This window comes from Meles meles, chromosome 18 (assembly GCF_922984935.1).
Source record: "Meles meles chromosome 18, mMelMel3.1 paternal haplotype, whole genome shotgun sequence".
Taxonomy (NCBI): Eukaryota; Metazoa; Chordata; class Mammalia; order Carnivora; family Mustelidae; genus Meles; species Meles meles.
This window is the reverse complement of record NC_060083.1, coordinates 4,130,527-4,157,133: the sequence shown is the minus strand read 5'-3', so window position 1 is coordinate 4,157,133 and position 26,607 is coordinate 4,130,527. Positions and strand designations below refer to the sequence as shown.

At 46.5% G+C, this 26,607-nt stretch overlaps 1 protein-coding gene across 3 annotated transcripts in view; it reads left to right on the top strand.

The window, feature by feature from the left end:
* The first annotated feature begins 6,296 nt into the window (after nt 1–6,296).
* The window catches only part of LOC123928975 (protoheme IX farnesyltransferase, mitochondrial), a 130,688-nt gene continuing 110,377 nt past the window's right edge, over nt 6,297–26,607 (top strand). The window contains exons 1-3 of one of the 3 annotated variants that reach the window (XM_045984089.1): nt 6,297–6,436; nt 11,402–11,535; nt 13,451–13,772. In XM_045984089.1, the coding sequence (XP_045840045.1) occupies nt 6,394–6,436; nt 11,402–11,535; nt 13,451–13,772 (499 nt within the window). In that variant the 5' untranslated portion in view covers nt 6,297–6,393. Of the gene's footprint in view, nt 6,437–6,544; nt 6,786–6,845; nt 7,108–11,401; nt 11,536–13,450; nt 13,773–26,607 lie in introns of those variants that run through there. The other 2 variants (XM_045984090.1, XM_045984091.1) reach the window with 2 other exon arrangements.

The window sequence follows — 26,607 nt, the reverse complement described above, 5'->3', positions numbered from 1 at the left end:
TCTGCTCTTGACTGCCTTAAAGGGAAAAATGCAGGGAGAAGGAAAGTCCGTAAGTGAGAATAGCAACTCATTTTAGAAAAGATGTGATGTCCATGCTTTCCTGGTAGCTTATACATGAATAATTGATTGTTGCGAGAATAACTTCTTTGGGATTCTTCTTATTAATTTGCCTTGAGCAGGTCTCCTTGTATTCTGGAATTCTCTATTTTCATAATATTGATAGGTCACCTAACCAAAATACATAAAAACCATTTTTAAGAGTTGCTAGTGGCTAAGAGAAAATGTTTAAGGATGCTTTCAGTGGGTTATGATTTTCTCAATGAATATTGCCCCGAAGGATTTGTTTCCTGCTACTCTAGAAACATTTCATTATATTCTTCCACGGGGCCCCAGGATGCCAAGGAGGGGACCAGGAAAGGAATGCTCTCCTGATGTGGGGAAGCAAGGTATGTTGACATCATCAGAGGAATCAGGCACACGGAAAATAACAAGCAAAAGGACAGGAAACGCATCTGCACAAAATTGCTTCTTTTATTTTAGTGTCATCCAAACCACTGCGAGTTTATATCGGATTACAAACAGCCACCATATTCAAATTTATTTTATTTTTTGTTGAACAGGACATGCTTTTTGGATATCTGGCATGATTCCAGCTGTTTCTCCACGTCACCTGTCCTCGGCAAGCCGCAATGCCAGGTTGGTCAACTCCCCTGTCCTGCTCGTGAAATCGATCATCCAGAATGCGAAGAACAGGAAACTACACGGTAGCTTAAGCATGACAATATGCTTGTAGCAGTTAGTCTGCAACAGACCTTCCAGACTTGGGGCTCAAAGTCCCAAGACTTGAGAGACAGACAGACAGACAGAGAGAGCACAAGCAGGGAGGGGAGCAGAGGGAGAAGGAGAAGCAGACTCCCTACTGAGCAGAGAGCCCAACTCAACTCAGGGCTCGGCCCCAGGACCCTGGGATCATGACCTGAGCCAAAGGCAGATGCTTAACTGACTGAGCCACCCAAGCGCCTCTGGCTCAACTATTTCGTGCAGAAACTGGGCTGTTTCTTCCACGCTGCCTCCTACTGCTTGTCTTCTGGTCCTCAAGCTTGTCACTTCATAGTTGGCAATATGGCTGCCCCAGGGCCGGGAAATAGTCCTAAGCCCTGCTTCCTGAGAATGCAGGGGAAGAGCCAAGAAAGCACCTTCCTTGGCACGCCTGGCTTTTTCAGCAGTAAAAGAAACAACTCCTACCTTTCGAGCCAGACTGTGTGACGTGGCCATCTTCAGTTAAACTCTGGGAAACGTGACCAAAAGTACTCAGATTGACTTAAGGCACTGGGTATCTTGCTTCACTGGGTATCTTGCTTCCCTTCACAGAATTAGAGTGTTAAGAAGGCAGAAGGCGTTGGCAGTGAATAGAATTTCCTAGCGTGTATCTTTCTGCTTTTTTCTTTTGTCTGCATTCTGGGACTGCACTTTTCCCTTCCGGTCTCCCAAAACTCATGTACGGAAGCAGCCCCAGGGAGCTGAGAGGGAGAAGTGCAGCCGGTTGGAGCCGAGGTGTTGGATCTGATGGGCACGATCTTGGACTCAGATCTATCCTGATGTTATCAGTTACCCCGGAGGAACTACTGGCAGGCTGGAGGAACTGATTTGGGCTGCTCAAGCTCATGGGAGGCTGATTTGTGATCTCTAAGCCGCACACTTTGAGTGGAACATCTATTCAAGTAAGAACTTGCAGCCGTTTCTCTGCCCTGACCCTGGTCTACCTTGTATTCTGGCCTCGGTGGTGCTGGAGCTGGGAGCTGGGAAGCCACAGTCCTGCACGCTCAGGGGTTGGCTCTGGCAATGAGGGACGGCAGTGCTGCAAGGCTGGGGCAGGGAGAGGGGGCTCCCTCGTCCTATCTGCCGCGGGGCTGCCTGTGGCTCTGCACACCTCACCCCCAGACCTCTCCACTCCAGCAACAGCTGAGCCTGGGATGCTTCGAGAACCAGCGTGGTCAGATCCGCGCCCGTGGAGGCCAGTGCAGGTCATGCAGGGCTCCTGTTCCTCGAAGTTTCTACATTGCAATAACCCTGACCTCTTCCTATTTTCCCCCAGCCAGAGAGGTGGTAGCTGCTTCCTGCAGGGGCTGCCTCTGTGACACCAGAGAGATCGCTCTTTATGCTTTTGATTACCTGGTGAACAATTTAGTATGTGCTGATCCTGATGTTAAATTCCCTGTTCAAATAATCGGTGTGACTTCTCTCTCCTGACCGGACCTGACTCGGAGGCGCTGTCATGTCGAGACGGACGGCCCAAGGCAGGACCCTGAAATACTCCCCGGTTCCTCACACCTGCGATGCCTACTGTAGCAGGAGTTGACCTTTACTAAGCCTCCAAAGGAGGCTAAGGGCAGCTAAAAGCCACTGCTCATGATCACATTAAGGTTCTGGATATACCCATTTATGCGGAAGCTCTAACTCCGGTGAGCCGAGCTAGACCTGGTGGGAACGCATCAGACTCATCCACGCTTCTCCTGGGCCCCTTTCCAAGCTGGGGACCTCTCTCAGGCAAGGAACATACCTAGGCCTGTACAGTCACCTCACACTCCCAAAAGTCATAGGACCCGAAGAACCACCAAAGGTGATGGGTCATGGCAGTAGATTCTGAGAGAAGAAAATCCGGAGACCAGAAATCTCAAAAGACTGAATCCGAAGAAAATGTGAAGTCAAACCCAGTATTTTTTTTTTAAGATTTATTTATTTATTTATTTGACAGAGAAAGAGAGCATGAGCACAAGCAAAGGGAGCGGCAGGCAGAGGGAGAGGGAAAAGCAGGCTCCTTGCTGAGCAAGGAGCCTGATGTGGGGCTCCATCCCTGGACCCCAGGATCACGACCCGAGCCAAAGGCAGACGCCCAACTGGCTGAGCCACTCAGGTGCCCCAAAACCCAGTATTTTAATCTCTGTGACCATCCTTCCAAAAGCTGGGGTCTAAGCAGCACGCCTGCTAACATCCACACCTTAACGTCATTTTATTAGTCATGTAACTACAGGTAGAGTAAGGGATGAGAGAGATAATATAACGAGACAGAAAAATGCTGGCCTGGACGTCTGTAGAGGAGGTTTTACCATTTACAGTAAGTTAACCTCTCTGGACCTCACTTTCCAAATCTGTGAAATGAAAACGCGAGCTCTACGGATGTCTGTGGCCTACTCTGCAAGTCCCATTAGGCGACGTTGCGAAGGACAGGGCTTCTACATGGCGTTTTCTAAAGAAACATGCCCAGTAGAAGTAAGTCTAATGAAACGTGATAGTTTCAAATCAGGAAGTCTGATTCACCTTAGACTAAGTAAAAATTGTCAATACAAACATACTCCAATTCCCCAAACTGTGTGTGTGTGTGTATGTGTGTGTAGGACAGCATTTCCCAAGTTTTCATGGCATTTCCCCAAACGGGTTGAGTTCCAAATGTCTGGGAAACAGCAGGTTCAACAAAATTGCAGCAGACTTACAGAGAGAGAGTGCGAGTGGAGCTGGGGCAGGCGAGGAGGGGCAGAGGCAGGAGGGCGAGAATTTCGAGCACAGAGCCTGATGCAGGGCTGGATCGCACCACCCTGAGATCATGATCTAAGCTGAAATCAAGAGTCAGTTACCCAATCAACTGAGCCACGCAGGTGCCCCTGTGGCAGACTCTTAGTTGCTTACCCAAACTCCATTCCTCCCCTCTTCCCCAGGTTTAACATTACTTCGATGTGACTTGGGACAGCAAATCTGTCAAGATCCCCAGGGATGGGCTGTGACTAGCACAAGCTAATCACAGCCTCCCTTGCAGCTGTGGGTGGCCTAATCATTGTGTAGAGCCACGGAGCCCTGTTCTTTCCAGAAGCACCTCCGGGCATTACTTTTCAGGAGAGTATGCTTTGAGACTACCGACCTGGGGTAACTTAATTACAAACATTTAGGTAGATGAACACACTCCGGACCAATCCCACCAGGATGTATTCATCTTTTAGGCCATGTCTCACATGAAACATTCACTCTGGTTTCTCTCAATCAACTGGGGCATCTGGGGGGATCAGCCAGTTGGGCGTCTGTCCTTGGCTCTAGTCATGATCCCGGGATCCTGGGATTAAGCCCCCTATCAGGCTCCTTGCTCAGTGGGGAGCCTGCTTCTCCCTCTCCCTCCGCCTGCCACTCCCCCTGCTTGTTCTCCCTCTTTAATAAGTAAAGTCTTTTTTTGAAAAGATAAATAAATAAATACTTGTGCATTAATTTCTGTGTTTGATCATACCTTGCCCCCATCTTTGGGAAGGATTTACAGTGAAGGAAAAATCTGTTGGCTGAAGAGGAACACGCCAATTCAACACCTTGACAATCATAAACCAGAGCACCGCACTTGGGAATTCATATTGGCTGAGCATATGAAATATGACATTCGTGTTAATCAACCTTCTAGACATAGCTATGTTGTCAAGTTAAAAAAAGAAGAAGAAAGCTGAAATCCAGTAATTCTCCGCTCTGCGCATCAAAAATCACCTGTGGTACTTTAAAAAGAAAATTACAAGTCTCTTCCTTCCATGCCACAGCCCTTCTGATTTAATTGGTCTGTAGGTGGCTTTGGCATCTGTAATTCTGGAAGCCCTCTGGGTGCTTGTGACAGACAGCCAAGGTTGAAATACTGTGTTTTATGTATTACAGAGGCTGTGACCCTTCAGGGGGCTCAAGTGATTATAAGGCTGTAGGGTATGGTGGAAAGAACAGGTATCCGAGGTTCTGGTCTTGGTTCTGGGACTCGGTAGCTAGGAGGCTGGGCAGACCACAGAACGCTCTGAGCTTCAACCCGTGAATTCATGAAGACTTGCCATGCATATGAACATCAAATGTTTATAGAGGCCCACGATAAAAGTATCAGGAGTTTGAGAACGTTCAACACAGTGTTTAATGCCATTTTCTTCATGGAGTGCTCTTCTCCATCTCTGCAGGTAAAATCTACTGTCCTCCAACTGAGTAGAGTTCAAATCTCTGAGGCCTTGCTTCCCTGAGCCAATCGGAACTGTTACCTCATCTGTATTTTACAGGACCCCATCATGCTGACTCTACCGAACCTCTCCCAGCCCCCACTCCCCTACTGGGAGCTCCCACAGATCCGGGGCCTCTTACTCTTCCTACCCTGAGTCTAGCAATGTTAGCTAAGAACCAAAACGGCTGTCACCTTATCCATGGAGGCACGAATCGCTCATACAGAATGCAATCCCCTGGGGCGCCTGGGTGGCTCAGCGGGTTAAAGCCTCTGCCTTAGGCTCAGGTCACGATCCCGGGTCCTGGGATGGAGCCCCGCATCGGGCTCTCTGCTCAGCGGGGAACCTGCTTCCCTTCCTCTCTGCCTGCCTCTCTGCCTGCTTGTGATCTCCGTCTGTCAAATAAGTAAATAAATAAAATGTTTTTTAAAAAAGAACGCAATTCCCTATTTCTCTCTTTCCCCAAAACTCCATCTTTTTTTCTTCAGTGTCCTTTTACCTGTGAAACTCCTACCTTAAAAAACAAAAACAAAAACAAAACAAACCGGCAAGAAAGGCTTCTGAGATCTGCTCTCGTGCTCACAACGCTAATGACCGTTTATTATCCATATACATATACACAGTACATACATATACATAGTACTCGTACCCATACATAGTAGCCGCCTGGCTACCCGTTCGGGGACGTTATTTAATTCTCTCCACCCATCTTCGGAAATGGACGCGACCGCCCCCGTTGTGCAGCTAGATAAGGAAGTTCGGGGGGCCTACGGAATTTGCTCAAGCAGGTCCCAAAGCCAGAGGTGAAGGGAGGACTCGACTACGACCCTCGCACCAGAGCCCGAAACCGACCACCACACGCACCTGCGGCATCCCGAGACACTTGATGATTCCACGCCCCGGGGAGGGCTCGGGGACAAGCCACCCCCAGTCCACCGGTCCTCCCGCTTGACAGCCAAGAGACTAAAACCGCCTCTGATCAGACTGGAAGGAGGAGGCCGAGTCCCAAGACGCGCTTTCTCTCGATCCCGTGCGCAAGAAGCATCCCAGACGTGACTCGAAATGGCAGCGCGCGGGGCCCGCGGTCCAGCCCTGCCCCGGAAACCTCTGGGCACCGAGGCGCGGCCTCGTTTCCGGGAAGACTCAGCCACACCGCGCTCTTCGCGTTTCTCCAGGGAACCGCAGGCCTCCTACCTCCAGCCACGAACTCTCCCGCCCGCCCAGGGGCGAACACCGCCAGCCGCAGCCCCTTCCTTCCGCGTCTCGCCCGCCGGAAGTGACGCACAGGAAGCGGCCCCGTTCCCACGGGGGCGGGGAAGGAAGATGGCGGCCCCCAGGAGCCGGTGAGGAGAGGAGAGGACACGGGGATCCCGGGGAGCGGCCGGACTCTTCCGTTATGGCCGCATCCCCGCACACTCTTTCCTCACGCCTCCTGACAGGTACGGCACCCGTCCTTGGGCACGACTTTGGGAAAATTCTCATCTCGTGGCCACGTGCAACGCCGTGGTTCCGGCTGGCTGCAACCTTGGGAGCCCTTGGCGAGGTCGGCTGCGCACCGGTCGGGGGAAGTGACCTCTGGAGCAGCCTGAAGTGAAGACACTGTGGAGCTAGGGACTAGTCTTGCCCTGTGGTCCCGGTGGTGCGCGCCGCCTCCGTCCCCCTCCCCCGGAGGGGTGGTGTCCGGGGCTGCTTTCGGTTTTCCGAGCGGAGGCTGGTGGAGAGGATGGAGTAGAACCTCGGGGCCCCACGAGTCTCCTGGTTTGCCGGAGTCTCAGTTCCTCGTTGCAGGTATAAGTTTCTTGTAAGCTCCCTTGTGAGGACTGGCGAGCGCTCTGCCCTCGCTCAGAAGCCTTGTTCCGGTACAACGGGGTTGTGCTACAAGGATGATGTTGTCACCATAAAAATGACGCAGAGGATGACAACTGTAGATAGTGGGCTACAGTCCCTCCCAGACTTTTGTCTTTCTACCATGAGCGTGGGCGCTGGTATCATCCTCGCACTGGAAGGACCCGTAACGACCACATGTGCAGTGTGGTCGGTGCTTCCGTGACTTGGTCTCAGCTCCAGTGGCACCTTTTCAGAGATGCCTACCCCGATCGCCCTGTTTAAGGTAGAGCCCCTCTTTTCTCACATCACTCTTACTTCTTTCCCCCTGGTTAGCAGAGTCTGTAATTTTTTTTTTTTTTTTAAGATTTTATTTCTTAGGGGCGCCTGGGTGGCTCAGTGGGTTAAAGCCTCTGCCTTCGGCTCAGGTCATGATCCCAGGGTCCTGGGATCAAGCCCCGCCTGGGGCTCTCTGCTTAGCAGGGATCCTGCTTCCCTTTCTCTCTCTCTCTGCCTGCCTCTCTGCCTACTTGTGATCTCTGTCAAATAAATAAATAAAATATTTAAAAAAAAAGATTTTATTTCTTAGAGAGAGCATGATGGGATGGGAGGGGGCAGAGGGAGAGGGAGAAACAGGCTCCCCGCTGAGCAGGGAGCCCCAAGCGGGGCTCCATCCAGGACCCCAGAAATCATGACCTGAACCACCCAGGTGCCATTGTGATTGTTTATCTCTATATAGGTTTATTACGCGTTTCTCCCAACTAGAATGTAAAACCCTGTGAAGGTTAGGGACAGTGCCTCTCTGGCTGGTCTCTGTGCCCCCACGGCCCAAAACAGTACCTGGTTTATACTGTCGACTCTCAGCAATTGTCCATTAATTGTATTTGTCCATTCATTAGAGAGATTAATTAAAGAAATGTTAAAGAGGTGGTTGGGAATTGTTTTGCCACCAGTAGTTTTGATGATAACAAGTGGCTGTGAGAGGAATGTGTTGCTCCTGGTCTGTGTTGGAGATGGGTAGGAGATGCCAGGGACTCCTTTTTGGTTAGATCCCGTTTTTTTTTTTTCTTTTTTTAAGATTTTATTTATTTATTTGACAGACAAAAATCATAAGTAGGCAGAGAGGCAGGCAGAGAGAGAGGAGGAAACAGGCTCCCCATTGAGCAGAGAGCCCGATGTGGGGCTCGATCCCAGGACCCTGAGATCATGACTCGAGCGGAAACCAGAGGCTTTAACCCACTGAGCCACGCAGGGGCCCTTCAAATCCAGGTTTTAGGCCTTACCTGTCACAGGCTGTTTGCAGCACAGAGCAGTGCTGATCACCTTGACTCTGAAACCCCTTTCTTCCTTTTCTCTTATCATGTTGTTATTTTATGGGCCTGTTTTGACTGTGCAATCTCAGGCCATATCATCTGTGTTTGCTGGAATTGAGTTTACTCATCTATAAAATGAAGCAGTTGAGCGAGGTGATCTCAAAGGTCCTTTCTGGTTCAAAAAGAGGGGAGTAGAGTGGAAAGCGGGAGGGAGTAGAGATGAAACAAGAGTGGCCACGGTTTTAATAATTGTTGAAGCTGGGTCTGTGACTGAAATTTTTCATAATGAAAAGTTTTTTGTTTTTTTTTAAAGAAGGTCTGTGATTCCTTTTTCTGTCATCCCTGACTGTGAGTGTGCTTTGATCATGACCCTAGGCGCTGATTGTCAGAGAGCTCATCCTTTCTTTGTGCTTGAATTGTTACCTCTGTTGGGAGGTTTTTCCAGTGTGCATTCCTCTGCCTTTCAGTCCTGTACTTGTAGCTTCCTGGAAGAACAGTCTCACGTCTCTGCTCAGAGTTCCCCAGGTCTAGTAAGTGGGCTGCACAAACTGGTAGGATCCACTTGAAAGATCATTACAGGAATCTGATCTGGGAGCACCGTGGCGGGAAGGGGTGGCAGAAAGGCAGCGTGTGACTGTATCGCGTATCTAGGGGTTGTGCTGCTTTCGCGTCTAAAACTTCAAAGTATTTGATCGCCATTAAGAAAAATTCAGGACCTACAGTTACACGTCTGTGCACCGCATTTAAAAAGCTCGACCATTGTGACCCAGTGTGATGCTGAATGGTGGATATGGTCACGTTTCCAGATTTTTTTTTTTTTTTTAAAGATTTTATTTATTTATTTGACAGAGAGAGCTCACAAGTAGGCAGAGAGGCAAGCAGAGAGAGTGAGAGGGAAGCAGGCTCCCTGCCGAGCAGAGAGCCCGATGCGGGACTCGATCCCAGGACCCTGAGATCATGACCTGAGCCGAAGGCAGTGGCCCAAACCACTGAGCCACCCAGGCGCCCACGTTTCCAGATTTTTAATGTTAACTCTTGTAAGCTCTGGGTATCTTCAAACCTACATTTGTTTACACAGGGCTGAAATGTCTTCCAGTTTCTAAGCACTGATTCATGGCAATGGAACATGTTTTGACTAAATGAAGTGTTTTCATCATTTAAAAGTGCAGTTTCCAGCTCTTTTGGTTTTCCTTAACTACTATTCTGTAAAATCTCATTTTGACCCACTTAACCTTGAGAGAGATTTTCCAAGGTGGTTCCTGCCCTCCCAGCAACTTGTATTTCTCATTGGACTAAATGACCTCGGAACTGGTTTTGAAATTAATAATAAATAATAAATAAATAAATAATAAACAATAAACAAATAAATAAATAATAAATAATAAAACTTTGATGTTTTTTGACATAATCTCTTATCTATATATTTTGATTTTATTTGAGAGAAAAAGAGAGTACACGCGTGCACACAAGCAGGGAAAGGGGCAGAAGGAGAGGGAGAAGCAGGCTCCCCACTGAGTAGGTAGCCTGAAGGGGTTGGGGTGGCTCAATCCCAGGACCCCGGGATCATGACCTGAGCCAAAGGTAGATCCTTAACCAACTGAGCCACCCAGGCCCCCCACCCCCGCATGATCTTTTAATATTAAAATCCTATCTTCCTATAATGTCAAGACAAAAGAAGGAAATTGTACGCTATCAAACAAAACAAGCAAACCCTTGGCTATCAGGATTCATTTGGAAGGAAATTTCAGGACCGATTTCAGTGCTGCTGTCCTTCCTGTATGCGTATGCTGGCAATGCACATTCGGATATATGGAAAACAAGCATTTCGTAATTAACTGAGGTGGGAGAGTAGGACTCCAGTGAGGAAGTGAGTTACCTCCGGTCTAAGATAATGGCCATGTATCCAGAGGGGCAGTGATCCTTCCAAGTAAATGATGTAGAAGATCCAGTCATCAAACATGATCTCACTGTTGGGGGGAAAGTGCTCTGCCAGCTGTTGTAGCAGAGGTGAGAAAAGGAGAATCCTTGCCATCAAGGACCCCAAAACTATGGTGGTGGAAACAATTGACAAGAAGAAGTGCCATAAAAAAGAGTATAAAGTGGTAGAGTAGTTGAAAGGAGACTTTGAAAATTTGACAGGCAGAGAGTGGAGGCAAGACACGGCCAGCCGGAGAAGCATCGGCAAAGACGAACAAATTGTGAAATGTGGTATGCGGAGTGGAGAGTGATGAGTTATAGGTATATGTGTGGGTGAGTAATGTCTATCCTGGGCTTCCCCCAGAAGACCCACCGATCACAACCCGTCCTTGTGGAGATACTGGGAGAGCCATCAGAAGCAGGCATGATGACCCTGGAAATGAGTCGAAGCTTAGAAATTACCCCATAATTGCATTTCCCCGGGGGCAGTATGCAGTGGGACATGATTGTCTTAAAGTGGCTAGACACAGCAAGAGAAGAGGCGTGAAGGTGGCTGAGAACAAGAAAGACTTTGGGTCATGGAAGCCACGGGACCATCTCCTACATGGCCTGACACAGAAGCATTGGGTTGTTATATTTGAGAGGTTTGGTTTGATTAAAAGCCAGATTCAAATCACAGCTATATAGGCTTCTTCCTGCCTAGATTGATAGAGCCAAACTTCACTGAGGATGCTTTCCCCTCCCTTTTGGTTAGTTCTCCCAGCATGGCCTCAGCGTTCATCTGAAATGTATTTTCCAGTTCACTGTCACTTACTGAGAAAACCTGTGTTTCTCATTTTCCACTGTCTTTAAAAGTGATTGTACCAGGGCGCCTGGGTGGCTCAGTGGGTTAAGCCGCTGCCTTCAGCTCAGGTCATGATCTCGGGGTCCTGGGATCAAGTCCCACAAGGGGCTCTCTGCTCAGCGGAGAGCCTGCTTCCCTTCCTCTCTCTCTGCCTGCCTCTCTTGTGATTTCTCTCTGTCAAATAAATAAATCTTTAGAAAAAAAAAAAAGTGATTGTACTGATGGTTTTATATTTTTCTCAAAAAGATCTACAGTGTGGTCATCTCGGCATTTCATATAATAAAAGCATAATGATCCCGAAATGAAAAATTGCCCCATCCCCGCAGAAGAATTCCACTTAGTGAATCGAGCTGATACGTGGCAGTGATTTCACGAATCCGATCAGAGGTCTGACCCATTGCACGTGCTTACAGTGGTGGCTGGCTTTGCTTCTGGGTAGGCGCAGTCAGCATTTGGTGAGAAGCACTAATCATATGAACCTGGTCTTCCCCTTTTCTCTATTACAGGTCGGGTAGGAGGGTGTGTCCGGTATCTAGAGAGAAGAGCGATGCAGGGATCCCCTCACACATTCGTGCATCTTTTCAGGAGCATCAGTAAGCAGTGGATTACATTTCAGCACTTGACCTTCCTCAGGCGCATGGTATGTCCGGAAGACCATCCCCCCTCTGCTGCTGTCTGCCTTGCCTTTCTTTGTGTGAGGGAATTTGAGAAATTCCTGTGAAAAGAAGAGTTGTAAGAAGTACCGCTTGGAAAAGACTTTTATTTTGTGTCCTCTTGAGTTTATCCAAAACTTTAATTCCTTGTTTTGATTATCCTTAACTGGAACCAGAGTAGTCCTGGCATTTGAGGTTAAAAGTATGATCTTGAACTTACTGATTAAGTTTGGAGAAAGATTGAAAACTTCTGGCATATTTCACCTAGGAGAAAATTAGGAAAAGCTGAACCATTATCATACATCTCTTTAAATTCTTTAAAGTTCTGTGAATATATCAGTGATACAGAAGTAATTTGTTTAACGGTGTGACCTTCCTGTTTTCCTACGTCAGCAGTGCATCGGAAAGTCTTTTAAACGCATGCACCTCTGAGTAGACTTAAGCAAATTGAGATTTTAGAATTTGCTAGGTATTTTATAGTGGGCATTACTCCTACCTCCTGGCCCTCTAGGTTGGCTCCATGAGCCTGTGGACAACGTGGTAGCTTATTCTTAATTACCAATGAGGACATTTGCCGTTAAATAGAAAAGTATAGAATAGAGAAATGTTAGCTAAAAACTCATAATTGATGCAAGCATGAATAGTTAGCAAGTTCACAATCTCAAATCTGATTTGATGCTTCTCTTTTTTAACTTAGAATGCCCACTCTAATGTAAAAAATATAAAATTAACTTAAAATCTTAGTGAAGCTCGTTATTTTTTTTAAAGATTTAATTTATTTATTTGACAGAGATCACAAGTAGGCAGAGAGGCAGGCAGAGAGAGATGAGGAAGCAGGCGCTCTCCACGGAACAGAGAGCCTGGTGCGGGGCTCGATCCCAGGACCCTGGGATCATGACCCGAGCCAAAAGCAGAGGCTTTAACCCACTGAGCCACCCAAGCGCCCCTGAAGCTCGTTATTTTGATAAGGGATTTACATTTCCAGGAATGTTCAGATTTCTTAAGTTGGGGATCAAGGATAATGAGTATTTAGAAGAGAAACTCAAGGATGTATAATGCCTTTCTTATGTATGCAGAATTCTGGGTTCCTTCATGAGTTTCTAATTCCTTTCTAGGACTAGTATATGTAATTTCAAGTCTTTGTGATATAACGGAAAAGTCTCTTAACTGGTTATCAGAGTAGGCGGCTCCAAGAACCAGGGCCCCTTACAACTAACCAGTTGTTGACTCTTGTCGGTTACAATCAACTGGTTATTGACTCTGTCACTTTATTTCTGAGCCTTGGTTTTCTCTTCTGTAAGTTAAGAGATACTGATAATGATCCGGCTTCTTAGACGTTAAGAAGCACAGATAAAATCTATATTTTAAAGACTGTGAGGATCTATATTATGTAAAACTACACAGTGCCTCACTAGGTTAGTAATAGTAACTGCTTCTTGCTGGCAAACCATAGAGGCTGTCAGACGGTAAAGCTCACATTCTTTCCACAGACACAGTGCTTTCCCGTCACTGAGCCCTAAACTATTCCCTACCGCCGTGCCCTTCTCTGCAGTATTTGCCTAAAAGCGTGGAAAGTCACCAGGTTGACTTGGGAGAACTTTCTTTTTCTCCACTGTATTTGGTACCATGTTGGGGATCGTGTTTTCTTTCAAGGAACTTACATGTCCAGGATTTTCTAAACCATAGAATTAAGAACCGTCACCGAGGTGTCAGTCAGGTTCACTGTACTTCTTAGTGTAGTGGTCTCCATGTAACACACACTCAAATATCCTTAATTTAGCACGAATTTACAAAGGTATAGGGATCCACTGTTGGAACAGACTGATGGGAGGTATAGCTCAACAACGGTATAAGAGCATTTGGGACCTCGGGTTTCTAGTAACACGTACTTTCCTTATTCAGTATGTCACACAACTGAACAGAAGCCTCAACCAGCAAGTAAAACGGAAGCCAGAACCCGTGGCGTCTCCCTTCCTTGAGAAAACACCTTTGGGTCAGGCCAAAGCAGAAATCTGTGAAATGAGACCTCTTCCGCCCCCCAGCCTACCTTTATCCAGAAAGTCAGGTGAAAAAGAATTGCTCGAACTGGAATCAGCCTCCATAATTGAGGGCTCGCTGGATGCGGGGACAGAGACCAAGGATGAAAAGCGCTGGAAAGAGATGAAGTTGCAGCTGGACGATTTGCCAGGAGTTTTGGCGCGGCTGTCCAAAATCAGACTCACAGGTACCCTGTTTTGCTGCTGCTCTCAGCTCTTACTCGAAACTCTGTCTTTAGTGAAACGAGATGCTGATTTTATTACCGCACCGAAAGGAGTATCTTGAGACTACCCGTCTCCTATTAGTATTTTTTTATTTCTCTTCGATTTACTTGGGATTCAAAATCAGCTTTTCCAAATTCTTTTTACACAGAACTGTAAATAGTTTTGAAGTGAACACATGGTACTAAAACTAGTCTTTTTTATTTGCGATTAAAGTAGAGTGCCTATCCTGCTTATTTCCTTGTCTTTTGTGTTCTTACGCCTGCTCTCTTTCAAAGATGGTAGTGAGGTCATGAGTTCTGTTTGAGTTCTGGAAACAAAAAGGCCTGCACGCCTGTGGCCACTGGGACTCCGAGCACTCCGCTGGGTTTTGCTTCTCGTAGGGCCTCTGGGATTGTCCCAGGCATGCAGAGACTAGAGTGTATCTCTGGAACCAGATTGTGTGGCCTCAGGCCAGCGAACTGCACCAAATTTTATTGTACGCATTGGGTATTAAGCCGTAACAATGTCATTCGGTTGTCATAGCATCTACTGAGTCAGGCAAAGCTCTATGGTCATCAGCCTGTCCCAGAGCTAAACTTAGAAGTAGCTTATGCTGGGCTAACCATGTTCAGAAGGTACATCCTGGGACATCCTGCAGCTTGAGGACCCCGGCTCTCCTTTTCTTGTTGGACGAGAGTAGGGAGAAGAAATACAGAAGGGGAATAATAAAGCCAACCCAGGTACTCTTTGAGGAAAGAAGTGGAAAGCATTGTCACTGAGTCAACATGGCAAAATGAACAGATGAGACGGAGAGGCTTTGGAGAGTAGAGAAGACCAGGGAAAGAGTGGTGTGTGTTTGTGTTTCCAGACAGTTGAGCCTTGAGGTAAATCAGGTAAGTTCTTTCCTCAGGGACCAGAGCCACTTAAAATCTCTTTTTGTGGGAGGCGGGGATGGAAAGCAGGCATAGGAAGTTTGCCAGATAGAAGAACCACAGTAAGACTCACCTTGTGGAACTCCAGAACAGAAAGGCTAATTCCAGGTGGGATCCTTGAAAACAGGCCTCCGTGCTTCACGGCAGCAGAGCGAGGAATCCCCACCTTTCAAGGAAAAGCTATCTTTTGTCGTTTATACAAATGGCGTGTGATGTTGCTGACATGCTAAGAGTGACTGCAGAGGTCATCGTAAGGATGTCACCCCAAAAGTGAGTCCCCTCAGTCTGACGGCAGCAGAAGTGCCTCCGTCGACAGCACAGTATCGCTTCGAGTGCACGTCATCGAACGTGTGTTCAGGTCCGCATCCCGCTCTCGCTCCGCAGACGGCTTCTCCCTCACCGCCCCATTCCTGGCGGTAGTACCAGCATTCTTTGCTTCCCCCGGATGGGAGACCTTTGCTTCCCCCGGATGGGAGACCTTTGCCTCATTCTTTATTTTTGGCTCTCCAGTCTCCCTTCATCTCTAGTCCAACATCCCGCTGTTAGCATTGGCGTCCCTTGTAATGCCCGTGAGATGACTCATCCCCGTTACTGACGCTGCCGTCCTAGCTCAGGTCCAAAACACAGGCGGCCTCTGGTCACTGCAGCCGGTTGTCTCCAACTCTCTCCTGCTGGACCAACTTCCCTAAAGCATTTCACGTATTCCTTACCTACTCACGAGTCTGCAGTCCTTCTGTATTGCTTCCTGACACAACTCTGCCTGGCTTTGGAGGAAAGTTATGATCTGGAATGATCAAACTCTTCCCCGTAAACAGACTCCTCCTCCAACCCCAACCTTGCCAGTTAGGCTAGGCCTTGCCTGTCCTGCCAGTTAGGCTGCGCCTTCCACCCACCATACCCATTCCTCCTGCGTCCATGGGAGACTGGTCTAGTATCCAGTTAGAGCCTTTCAAGACTTCTCTGTTAAGCCTTCTCTTGCCTGCTCTTGGCCTGATGCTTCCTTCTCAAAACTTGGAATCTGGCTTTGAGGTCCAGCACACTTGAGTTCAGATCCCAGCTTGGACATTTACTGGTCAAGCAAGCCTTTGGGAGTTTCTCAGCGTTGTTGAGACAACTCTCTGACCTGTAGAGTAGGAACAATAAATCCTCGAAGCGTTCAATCACATAATGCAGTCAAAGTACCCAACAGCAGGTCTGACACAGGGAGCACCTCGAAGGTTAGTTTCCAAATAATTACAGGCAAACGGATGCTTGTCTATGTAATGTATATTCCCTAAGATGTTCCAGGCCAAAAATCTGGCCATCTCCGTGTTGAGTACTTGTAGTCTCTGAGTCCAAGTGCTTCTCACTTGGAAGGACTTGCCGGTTAGAGGGAACATGACAAATGGAAGTCATCCAGAGGAGGACAACTGCAGGGAAGAGGGGATATGGAAACCCTGTCCCTTGGGGAACAAGATTATTTGGCTTGGGAGAGAGAAGGGAGGAGGGAGAAGGAAGACAAAGGGAGGGAAAGTGGCCGAGTTCAGGTAGCGACAGCTCCTGCCATTCAAAGGAACAGTGCGGCTGATGTCCCCTGGAGAGGGCAGAACAAGGAAACTGCATTTCAGCAGCACAGAGGAGAGCGCTCAGGAGAACGATTGGATGGGAAATGGGCTGCCGTGTGAGGCCATGGTCCTTGTCTGTTGGAACCATCCGGGTAGAAGCTGATTTTATCTTTGAGGGAACTTGAAGGGATTCCTGCCCTGCGTTGTGTAGTGGGCAGACTCCATGATACGAGGAGCCGTGATACTAGGAGCCGGCCTCCCTTCAGTATTTGTTGGTGTCCGTCTTGTATCTTTATGCAAGATGCTGGCGATAGGGAGACACAGGATTTCTGTCCTCCAGATGAAGCTGATTATCTGGTGAGGGGAGTTTTGTAGGCATACAGTAAACCCAGAACTTGTAGTAACCTTCGTGACATTGGGTCTCTAACCTTGAGTGCAGCAGTTTCCCGATCTGTAAGGTAGAGATAAAGATACTCCATTGCTTTATCGTGAGGATGAAACGAGATAATGCCTGTGACACCCTCAGGTGCCCAGCACCTTGTAGGTGCTAAATTAGCTGTTACTAATGCTGTTATTCTTACTATGTCCATACTTAGGGCAGTCGGTGTTCCGAGTGTTGTAGCAACTGCATCATAGAGCAGAGTGGGGACCCAGAGAAGGGAGTGTTGTTTCTGCCTGTGAAGGGGGTTGAGGTGAATGAGTGCTTACTAGGTACAGAGGCAAGGATTGTCTGTAAGCAGAGAGAGGAGGCTTTGCAAAGGCAAAGAAGCTGGGTGCATCCTGGCATATTCTGGAAACTGTGGATACCAAGAGTAACGCAGCAGGACCTGCGTGTGAGACAGAGGAGACGGTCTCTGGGAGTCTGAAAGTTTGGCAGGGCCATAGTGCCACACTGGCATGCATTTCATGCTCAGGAGCTTGGCTCTTACGCCCAAGCGGCGGGAAGTTCTGGAAGGTTCTTTGGAGGAACACACAGTCACTTTGTGTTCTGCCTCATTTATTTATTTTTTTAATTGGCTTAATTACTACCCGAGTATTACAAACTTATGGCAACAAAAATTCAAATAATACAGAAGCATGTATCCAAAACTGAAAAAGTACCCTTTGCAGCCATTCTAGATAAAACCCCTGCTTGAATTGTAGCCTCTTCTACGTGTATGTAAATAGATCTAGAGCCATGGATACGGTTGTACATTTTAATGGAAATAGGGTCATTACACACACACGGGCACACACACACACACACACAGAGTTCTGCAGTTTGCTACTTTCTTAGCAGCACAACTTCCAGTGAAAACGTTTGCCGCTGCGTACCCTTCCATTAAGTAGAACTGCCTTTTTTTTGCTTACCTCACCCTCTACCGCCAAACACGAGGGTGTTTCCGGCAAGTGGGAATCGGATTCCCTCTGTATCTGGTGCTCGTGCATAAGCAGTCTTTACCGGTTTTGCCTCTAGGGTAAGGAAAAAGAGTTTTATGTCTCCTAGGTTTCATATTTTAAGTCATGATGGGATTTAGCATCTTTTTCTCTATTTTGATCATTTGTGTTTTTTCTTCTTTGTTCCTTATACTCCCAGTCATTTCTTACTCATATTTTTTTGTGATGTTTTGTTGTTCCGTTTTATTTTGCCTCACTGATATATTTTTTTATGTATTAGATAGATTTTTTTTTTTTTCTGCCCTGTTGTTGTAAAAACATTCACTCGTGTTTTTTTCCTGGTACTTTTCTATTTTTTATCGTATTCTCTGAGGTTTGGGGAGCATGTCGAATTCAGTTCCATGGAAGGAGTAGCATTGATTAAGAGATCTGTGTGTGATATTGGCTAATTGAGCAAGGGGTGCCTGTTCTTGTAAATAAAGCTTTATTAGAGCACAGCCATTTCCATTTGTTCTATGCTGACGTCACACTGCATCGGCGGAGCTGAGTGACTGTGATAGAAAACTTATGGCCTGGAAAACCTGAAGCAGTTCCTACCTGGCCCTTTAGAAGGAGACATTTGCTGAGCCCGGCTGTCGAGCATGGGCCAGAGAGAGGCAAGCATGATGACCAGCACACCAGTGGCAGTCAGCTGTGACCTGACTTGGGCTTCACTAAGGCTGTGGTGGGTCAGGAGGAGAGGGGAGAGAAGAGGACAGAGAGATTGAGGAAGCAGAATGAACAGGACCTTACGGAGAGTTTGGGGAGTGCTGGGGGAGTGCTAGGGAGGCCTGAAATAAAAGGTCAGGACACATATCAGCAAAGAGTTTGGCTGCCACGAAGCAAGCAATCTCCAGTTCTCTGGGCCCTGTGTGCCTGATTCTCGCACACCTGAGCCAGTGCTCTCAGAGAGAGCACGGTGTAGTGACCTGTGGGCCAGAGTCCCTGCATTCAGATCCTGGCTCTTACTAGTTGAGTGACCTTGAGCAAGTTCCATAAAAAAAGAAACAACCACAAGCACCCTGTGTGCCGTGGTTTCCCCACCTATAAACTAGAGCTAATGACAGCTGCTTTAAACTACATAGAAGTGATAGGTTAAGAGCTATACACTTATCTCTTTTCTTAAAGATTTTATTTATCTGTCAGAGACAGAGAGAGAGCGCACAGGCAGGCAGAGGGAGAAGAAGGCTCCCCGCCAAGCAAGGAGCCCGATGTGGGACTCAATCCCAGGACGCTGGGATCATGACCTGAGCCACCCAGGCGTCCCTATACACTTGCCCTTAAAAGATAAATTTGTTCCCTAGGTGCTGTCACAGGCATTTTTTTTAAGGATTTTATTTATTCGTTTGATAGAGATCACAAGTAGGCAGAGAAGCAGGCAGAGAGAGGAGGAAGCAGGCTCCCTGCCGAGCAGAGAGCCCGATGCGGGGGCTCGATCCCAGGACCCTGGGATCACGACCTGAGCCGTAGGCAGAGGCTCTAACCCACAGAGCCACCCAGCTGCCCCTGCCATAGGCATTTGAGTGTGAGATGATTAGCCCTGCTCTAGAAAACCTCCCAGCTTTCTTGTATGGATCAGTGGTACTGGGAGGCTGAAGAGTGTGAACGCCGATGGAAGAAACAGGTTTGGCGGGGAGATGAAGAGCTCAGTTTTGGTCTTGTGGAGTTTGAGCGGCTGCTGCATATCCCGGTGGAGAGGTTCGGTGGGCGGTTGGCCGTGGAGGACAGGAGCTCAGATAGGATGTTGGGCTGAAAGATGTTGGGTCTTCATCGTGGCCCTCGGCCGTGAAGCGGAGGTAGCCAGCAAAATTGTCAGGAGTCGGTGTGTAGTGACCAGAACAGAAGACGAAGGTTGTTTGGGGGTGCATCCCCTTTTAAGGATTGGGTAGAGCGTGTAACGGAGCCCGCGAGAAACTAAATGATCGGAGGAAGGGAAACAGGAAAGGGCTTAGTCACAGACACCGGAGGAGAAGACACGGTTCATGAAGGAAGTGATCAACACTTAAATGTTAGAGGTCTACTAAGATGGCTGGCCAGGAAGTATTTTATTTGGCCCTTAGGAAGCCAGTGTTGACGGCTGCTAAATCAGGACATAATTGTCAGTGTTTCTTCTTCTTAAGAGACTTAAATGAGGTACTTGATATGATTCATTTAGAAGAATTCCTTAAATTTTATTTTTAGAATGCTTATTTCTTTGGGCCCAGAAGGAAAGTGTGGGAATTGGTCTAGGACCCACTTTTTTGGTGGGAGGCCACACTTTCCTCTCCTTCACCCTGACTGCTGCTGTCCTGCTTTTCCTTTCATGTACCTTACGGTGTTGTATATCAGAACAGGCATCCGGATACAGGGTTTGATGTTTAAAACATGGAGACTGAAATCAGGAGCCGCGATTAAATTGCTCATTTAACAGTACGTAATGTGTCCGTGTGCACTGACTCATCGGTTCCCACACGTCAGCGTGCTAATGAGCATTCACCGCACACGTGTTCACACGACACTTCCTGGCCGCTGTCCCCAGGGATTCCGATCCCGTAGGTCTGGGACAGGACCCAGAGATCTGCATTTCTGACAAGCACACCAGATGATCTGATGCAGGTGGTCCCGGACCACCCTTCAAGCAAGTGAAGTAGGTGTTGGGCAGGAAGAGGGCCGGTCCCAGACCCCATGGTCTGGCTGGATGTGGGGAGCGCTCGCCCTGTGAGAGCCAGACAGCCCTCGCTACTGCTGGCAGCAGGAAAAGCCAGCGGGGCAGGATCTGGACCACACAAGACATGGATGCAAAAGCAAGATGTACCGAGGAAAAGGGGAGCAGCAGCCTCCCCTGCAACCACAGATGGAGAAGTCCCAGGGCAGTAAATTTCCCCTCGTATCATTTTATATATTCCCTGCCCCAGGTTTCTGGATGAGCTAATTGAATTAAAGCCATTTCCTTCTGCTTATTCCATTTAAAGAGGCAGCACCCTTTGGGTGACCCCTACCCCCTTATTTGACCTTTTACCTCCCTATTTAGTTTATTACTGGAATTCACACATGTCTTAGAGTCAGCAGGATTTTTTTTTTTTTTCCTTAAAGAAAATCCCTGGTATCTATCAATTGATTTCTTTCAGACTCTTAACATCTTGGGCAATTCATTTATAGCTAATGATAGCCAGGGCAGAAATATCTGAGAGTCAGCGATCACTTTTATAGAACTAGTCTTTCTTTGCCTCCCTTTGTTTATAGCTGTAATATACCAACGATAATTAACCGTAGGATAAGTGAAGGGCCATACAGTGATCCTACTTCTGTTTCATTTGTAGGATAGAGGGGGAGTCGCAGACAGATGCCTTCACATTCATGCCAGGATCTGAGCAAATGTTGCTGGTGCTATACCATTTAAGGTTTTTTTGTTGTTTTTTTTTTTTTCTGTGAAAGGAAGTTAAGACTGAATTTACAAAGAAGCAATAATATGTCTCCCTTGAGTTTCTCTTGCCAACTGAGCTATTTACAATATGTTTTTGGAGTTTGTTGCAAGGACCACACCGGGTTGGAGAAATTTTATTTGGGTTAGGATCATAAGAGGCTTTGGTGACTCAACTGAGTTTATACTTAATATGGGTCAATAAAAAGCACGGTTCCCCTCCCATAACATCTGTGCTGAAAAGCTACAACATGCTTTCTGAGACCAGAACACGAAAATAGATTGTTTGTTAGAACCAATAGATTATGCGGTTGACGGGACTGATACAAACTACAGTCTATCAATGTATAGATTTTTCCCCCAGAGCCTAGAATGCTTTTTATTAAAAGAAAAAAAAACCGCACGGGAGTAGAGGATAGTTTTATTTTAGATTGCTTGTATAGTTTTTAAAAGTCAGAGTCAACTGACTGCAATCTTTGGCTCTCAGACACTATATAAGGAATCTTTATATTGATTGAGTAGAATTATGATTTCCTGACTTTTCATTTATATTTTAAAATAATTGTCTTAATAATGATATGCTTAAAAATGTTAAAATACTATCTTTATTGGTTACTTTTAGGAAGCAAAATGGAAAATACAGATAGACAAAAATGAAAAGAGTGTTCAAAATAATAAGCATTTTGATGATTTTTGGCATATTCTAGAATTTTTTTTCCATCCATCCTATTCGTACGTGTTTGCTTCTTAAGGAAATACAAGACCACAATGTAAATGCTTTTGGTAATTTTAGTGAGATATTATTCTGTGCATATGTTTTATGTCAGTATATTTGCCCTGGTTTTGGTGACTTAATTTTAAGTTGTTTTTTTTTTCAAGATTTTATTTATTTATTTGACAGACAAAGATCACAAGTAGGCAGAGAGGCAGGCAGAGAGAAAGGAGGAAGCAGGCTCCCTGCGGAGCAGAGAGCCTGATGCAAGGCTCGATCCCAGGACCCTGAGATCATGACCTGAGCCGAAGGCAGAGGCTTTAACCCACTGAGCCACCCAGGCACCCCTAATTTTAAGTTTTGAAAGTAGTGTTTTCTTATGAAGAAAACATGTAATGTAAAAAGGTCCACTCTGGCCTGTGTAGATAACTGTTTTGCACACGGTGTTTGAGCCTCCTCTATGCACACCGTGCATCTCGGTAGGAACAGCACAGCCTCTGGACTCCGGCTGCCTGGGCTGCAGTCTCTGCTCTGCCATTTATTGACTTTGTGATATGGACACATATTTGGTCATTTCTGTAAGCCTCAGTTTCTTCATCTGTAAAATAGGATAATCCTGCCTCATGGGTTTGTTGTCAGGATTATGGGCGATAACACAAGTAAACGAGCACTGAGCCTAGCATATGGTAAAGGTTCATCGTCTCTAAGCTACATTTTATATTATATTAATGCGTACATAGTTTCAGATGTGTTTGTTTTATAAAAACAGGGTCATAAAACACACTTTGTTCAGTTACTTGGTTTCTGCCCTAAATAGTGTGTCACAGACAAGCTTCTTTATCCCTAAAGTTAAATCTTCCACCTTTTCTTTCTTAAAGTTCCCGGTACTTCATAGTGTGGATATGTTGAATTTATCGAACCATTTCCTTTTTAATTGATATTTAGGCAGTCTGTGGCTTTTACTGCTAGTAATAATGATTTTTCATACCATCGTACAGCTGCCTTCTACACATTTATTTCTGAAAGAGATTTAGACATGGGCTTTTGCTTTTTTTTACTTTTATTTTTTAAAATATTTTATTTATTTATTTGACACAGAGAGAGAGAGAGAGAGAGACAGTGAGAGAGGGAACACAAGCATGCGGAAGCAGGCTCCCAGTCGAGCAGGGAGCCCGTTGCGGGGACTTGATCCCATGACCCTGGGATCATGACCTGAGCTGAAGGCAGAGGCTTAACCCACTGAGCCACCAGGTGCCCAGTATGCTTTTGGTTTTGTTTTGCTTTGCCCTTTTTTTTTTTTTTTTACGCTTTTTGTTTTTAATGGGTAGATAGCATGCCGTTGCATGGCTGTATCGTAATTTATTTACCCCCTTTTCTCCTTGGATTGTTTTCAGTTTTTGTGATTACAAATGGGGCTATAATATCCATGACCATTTTCCTCCGGTAGGTGCCTGCCGGGAACTTGCTGAATCAAAGGCTATGCAGACTCTGTAAGTTTTAATTTTTCCTGACAGATTTCTCTTGAGAAAAGTTCCCAGCAGTCTGCACTATTACCAGATTAACCAACTCTCCACAGTTTCACCCAAAATGCTAGATAATACTGCACATTTAGAAATCAGTCTACCTATTTGGTGGGTGAAAAATGGTACTGGAGTGGTTAAATCTGTATTTTGAATTTTGTGATTTTGTATTTTCATTTAAATATTTCCCTTACAGGAAATGCGTTTCAGCCAATGGTGGAATTTGGAGATACCCAGTTTTTAATAAGTCATTAACCAGTGTTGAATGTCCGACTCACAAATTTAAGAATTTGTGAAATTCTGTCCCTGGACAAACCTCATTTCCCTTAACCCCAAAAAATTCTGTTAGTTTTTTCGTTGGAATCTCTGCATATTTACAGATTAATTTGGGGACGGATTGAGATCTTTACCGTATATATCATCTTCGTCTATCCAAATCTTTTATGTCTCTCAGGTTTTATCGTTTTCTTTGAATAGACGACATATCTTTACTGATGATTTTGAAATAGTAAAAAAATATATTTTTTTTCAATTGATTCCTGAGTTTTTCAGGTTTTCAGTCAAGTGACGATCAGGTTGTCTCCGTTTTTCCTATTTATACCAGTTATTTTATTCTCTGGTGTAATTACGGCTTCATTCTGTCCCCCCACTTACTTTCCTCACTGTGGTTTTCTGCCGTGTTCAGAAAGATCTGTGAGGTGGGTTACGTACAGCCCTGACTGCATTTGCTGCTGTCTGCTTTTGATCACCGCTCCTGACTCCCAACCTTCTGCTAATGGCAGTGACTTTCTGTATCGTTTTCTTAGTCCTTTTATTCTATTTCTTGGCATTCGTTTTTTCTGCTTTGTCCCTCTGCTATTCACGGAGTCCCTGTTACGCCCCAGATGTGCCCTTCCAAGTGTCCAGAGTGGAGTGAGGGTCCCCCACCACACACGTCCCGCTCCTGGCTCAGAATTCTCTGGGGAGCTTAGGGTCTGCTGGTTCTGTGATGCCTCATCTTCAGAAATTTATGTAACCTCTTTTTCTTCCATGCTGTTTTTTTCTTTTATGTTGTAGAGTCCTTTTCTTAAAGCTTCCAAGTAGCCCATTTTCTCTCTCCTCATCTTAATCCATTCCTGAGTGAAGATGAATATTCCTGGCATCGGTCACACCCCCAAAAGAGTGTAAAGTCTGGGAGGACAGGCACTGTGTCTCTTGCACCCTTCTGGCCTCTGTGCCTCAAGCAACAGCGGGCACATGTAGGTGCTCATTATGGACCAATTGAAGGAGTGCACGGTTGGGTTTTTCTTCATCACCTGATGGTTTAATTTGGCATTGTTGGACTCCTCTTGCCTTTTAAGTTGGAGGTCAGAGGTTACCGTTTTACATGACCGGTGTAAAGGTCCTGTGGCCCGAGGAGATGCACAGGGAGCTAGCTACCAGCCAGGGAACTTTTTCTGGAAAGGTGTTTGGCCCTGTGTTTTTGAAATCACAGCGCCAGCGTCTTGCTCCCCAAGTCTGGTTTTGAGTGTAGTCTGCCTCTGCTCAGCCGAGCCCCTGAGCTGCAGAATACCCCCCATGCCAGGGTGTGGTGTTAGTGCGTGTCGTGCGAAACTGGATTCAGTGGGCTGGAACGTTTCTTCCTAGTCTCAGCGAGAAGGCTGTCAAGGCAGGGCCCTGCTTTCTTTTGGGGTGACCACTTTTCTCTGCCTCTGTAAATGCTTCTGCTGAGGTGCAGAAGGGATTTTTCATAGAGCGGGCCCATCCCACCCATGGTCCTCCCTGGCCTCTGCCCCTGGCTCCCACCTCTCCATGTTAGGAAGTAATTATGGGTACCATCAGACAGCCTTCCTTTCCTTTATTTTTCTATTTCCTTCTTAGTTGGTGCTTAGGAACCCTGATTGTTTGCCAGTCAAATAATGAAAGTAGCAAGTCATCGCTCAGCAGCTGTCTTCAATTGAGTTTCCTCTGTGCTCTAGTTAACAAATAATTTCTTGAGGGTTTTAGTATATCCTCTCTGCCTACTTTACTGCTGATGCAGCTTTTTCTCTGGATTTTGGTTTTATTCATTCATTTCAGTTGGTTTCTGGTAGGGGTGGGCCATGAAGATGCCTTAGCCAATGTTCTCAGTTAGATGAAAAATATATGTATCTGGGCTCTTCTGTTTTCTGATGATTTAATTGTTTTATATCAGTTCAATGTTCATTAAATTGATTTTAAGTATAAGATGCTATGGTAAATGCCAGAGGAATGTCAAGATCAATTTCATGAGGATGATAATCATTCTCAAAAAATATTGACAAATTTGGGCACCTGGGTGGCTCAGTCGGTTGAGCATCTAGCTTTTGATTTCTGCTTGGGTCAGGGGACCAAGCCTTGAGTTGGGCTCCCTGCTCAGTGGGGAGTCTACTCCCTCTCCCTCTCTCTTAAATAAATAAATAAAATCTTTAAAAAAATATATCAACGAATTTAAAGAAGAGAAACAGGAAAAAAAAGTGGAATGGGCTCAGCTGCACGTAACTGAAAACTTGAACAGTGACTTAAGTCAAGGGTTTATTTTTCTCTGGCTTAGAGGAGTGCGAAATGATGAGTCTAGAGCTGCTGCTAAAGGATATTGTCAGCTTACCTGGCTCCTCCTTTTGGCTCCGTTATTTGCTTTGGCTTTTGTCCTCAAGACCCCAGAATGGCTGCCCCCCTCCGTGGTCATGCTGTACTCCAGGCTGAAAGAAAGAAGAAGAGGGACTGAAACCTCTTTACAAGAGGGGAAGAAGACAGAAGACAAGACAAGAAACCTCCTTACAAGACTTTGTCTTTTTATTTGGCGAGGAAAGCTCTTGATGGGAACTTCCCCTTGGGTCTCGCTGGCCAGTACGGTACCAAGTGGCTGCCTCCAGCTGCAAGGGAGGTTGTCTGGTCTGGCATAATTCTTAGAGAGGTGAAACATGTAAAATCCAGCCCATCCACTGCCGGCAGCCAAGTCGTCTGTGTCCCCCCAGCACCCGTGGGGCTGTCTGAATATGCAGTCGTCCCCTTCCAGGAAGAAGATGCAGGGCTGCGCACCTCTCACCATCCAGTTTCCCCAGAAAACCCTATGCTGCCCGGTAGTGCTCCTGGGGACCACCACCAGCACACGCACCTTGTCCGAAGGCTGGCTCGCCCGCGCGACACTGACCTTCCCATTGGTGGCAGTGCATGCCCGCTGCTGTGTCCGCAGCCTTTCCCTGTCATCTTGACCATCACGTGCACATCTGGAGACCAGTCCTTTGTGCCAGTGAAGAGCTGTGGGGCGGGGACCGTGGCACAGAGCAGAGCTAGA